A 2420-nucleotide genomic window follows, 5' to 3' on the forward strand; every position below is an offset into this window, starting at 1 on the left:
ACCTGCAGAGAAGTCGGCAGCGTCCCCAGGGAGGGGCACGTCCGTCCTCACCTGAGCGCAGCTCTGACACGTGGGTGCCGGCAGCGACTCTGACAAGCTCCCCGAGGACCAGGGAGGTATAGTCATGAGGCCTCAGATGCGACTTTTAAAAGAACAGGAGACACAGGTTGGGGCCACTTGGGTCTCTTGCCCTCTGCATCTTCCCCTCTGCATCTGGTCACGTGACTTCCTGGCGCCATGGCAGCTGGGCGGAGGGACAGGCCCTGGCATCGTCCCCACCCACGTCCACGGTCTTCCCCGAGCTGTGAGCTGTGCCCGGTGCCACTGCAGGCTGGGCGCTGCCCTTGTGGGGACGGGGGGGTTCAAGTGGCCTTTCCCCAGGGAGGGTCTACGTGGGACCTGCCTAGACTGGACGGAAGGGGCCAGGGCGGGCTTTGCACACACAGGGCCTCTGGGTCAGTTGGCGGTGACTTGAGGATCGAGTGGGGTGACCAGCCTGGAGGTGGGGGTCACTGTGGGTCAGCCGGGCCCGGTTCCACCCGGGCGAGGACCCAGGTCTGTGCCTTGGCTGGTGTCCCCAACCCCACGTGACTGGCTCCAGGCTTCATGCTCCCCAGCTTCCCTTTCCGCGGAGGCCGCAGGCACATCCACTTGTACTTCCCCTGAAAGCTGGGCTGTAAGTGCCCGTGACTCGTCTGTGGAGCAGGCAGAACAGAGAAAGTCCCCGCGTCCCCCGCCCCCTTTCCGCTTCCCAGTGGTCACGCTCGTGGGTGGCAGGATTTGTTAAGGATGACAACGGCTATTACAAAGTCCCTCCTTTACATGAGGGTTCGACCTTACGTCCAGCCGTTCATGGCTGTGACAAGTGTGGAGTGATGTGCGCCCGTCCCAGCATCCCAGGATGGCCCTGTGTGGCCCTGCACCCCGCGTCCTGCCCGTTCCACTCTCTGCCCTCCCCCACCCCGGCGACCACGGATCCTGAGTGTCACCTTCACCAGGACGTCCTGGCGTTGGAGTCGTGAGGGCCGCCTCTCCCGCACTCAGCGACACGTGCGGACTGCTCCCCCGTGTCTTGCCCCGGTTCGGTGGCCCAAGGGCCCCTCTGTGCGTCATGTCACACTCTGATTCCTGCAGTCACAGCAAAAGGCCAGAGGGGAGCCAGGGGGGAGCCAGAGTGGCGCCTGGCCGCCCCGTGGCCTCGGGCCTCCCGCCGAGGCTGGCCGAGCTGACCACGGCTTCTCTTCCAGATCCACCTGACGGACCCGCTGGGCAGGCTGTCGCACATCCTGGAGCTGGACCACTTTGCCCTGGTGGTCCACGAGCAGATCCAGTGTGAGTGGGTGGGCTGGGTGGGCGGGGTGTGGAGGGGGCCCCATGGGGTGGCACCCCGAGGCCCAGGCCCCCCTGCGTGCGCTTTACTGCCAGGAGGCAGCGCTGGTCCCTCGTGGCATCTGGGGCGTCGATGGTGCTGGCCTTCGGCACCCCCAGCCTTGGGCATGGACGGGGGGAGCCCGCGAGGGCGAGGGCTGTGGATTCAGGAGGGGGGCGCGCCCTGGGGGCCGAGCCTAACGCCTGCCCCGTCCTTGGCTCCACAGCGCGGGACCAGGCCCTGGCAGGAGGCGGGGGGCCGGCAGGTACGTACGCCCGCCGCCCCCCCGGAAACACTCCGGGGGCAGAGGGGGCGTCCGGGTCCCAGACCCCGAGCCTCGGGGGCTCTTCCCTGCACCTCTCATTTACACGCGTTTAACCAAACCGCGGTGCGAGTCCCAGTTTCGGGGTCCGTAACTCATGCCGTGGACACAGCCACGCCTGACGCTGCTGTCCACGGCAGCTCCGTGCTGTTGGCAGAGCCACAAGGTTATAACAGAGCACTCGTGGCCGCTTGTGAAGGTGGCCGACCCCGCCATGCCTGCGTCCCTGAGGGCCTGGCGGCCTGGTCGCTGAGGCTGCAGAGACTGCCCTTCCTCGTGGGGGACGCGCCTCTTCAAAGTGCCCCTTTGCCTAGAAGTCCCTGAAACGTGGGTAGCTGGTTTCCAGGCTCCCTCACCCCTGCCCTAGGGACAGATGGCCATGGAGGTGCCGGGGTGGGGTCTGACGAGATGAAAGGCGACCTGGGCACTGCCCCCTGCCCCTGTCCACCGGTGCTCTGTGCACCCCAGGATGACTGCATCGGTCAGGGCTCTCCGGAGAGATAGCGAACAGGATGTGCATGTAGAGATCTGTGATGAGGACGTGGCTGCCGTGACAGGCTGGCAAGTGCCACGATGGGCCGGCAGGCTTGGGACCCAGGGAGAGCCAAGGCAGGAATGTCCCCTCTCACTCAGAGCGCCAGCCTCTGTTCTATCCGGGCCTTCGACTGCTGGGACGAGGCCCACCACGCGGGCGGGGTCTGCTTTACTCGCCCTCCCGTTCCTGTGCGG

At 66.4% G+C, this 2420-nt stretch overlaps 1 protein-coding gene across 1 annotated transcript in view; it reads left to right on the forward strand.

The window, feature by feature from the left end:
• CBS (cystathionine-beta-synthase) overlaps window positions 1–2414 on the forward strand; it is a 17858-nt gene extending 15444 nt beyond the window's left edge. The window contains exons 12-13 of the mRNA XM_023523177.1: window positions 1236–1332; window positions 1596–2414. Of these exons, the coding sequence (XP_023378945.1) occupies window positions 1236–1332; window positions 1596–1747 (249 nt within the window). The 3' untranslated portion in view covers window positions 1748–2414. The remainder of the gene's footprint in view (window positions 1–1235; window positions 1333–1595) is intronic.
• Window positions 2415–2420: the final 6 nt, after the last annotated feature.

Source organism: Pteropus vampyrus, unplaced genomic scaffold (assembly GCF_000151845.1).
Source record: "Pteropus vampyrus isolate Shadow unplaced genomic scaffold, Pvam_2.0 Scaffold380, whole genome shotgun sequence".
NCBI classification, from domain to species: Eukaryota; Metazoa; Chordata; class Mammalia; order Chiroptera; family Pteropodidae; genus Pteropus; species Pteropus vampyrus.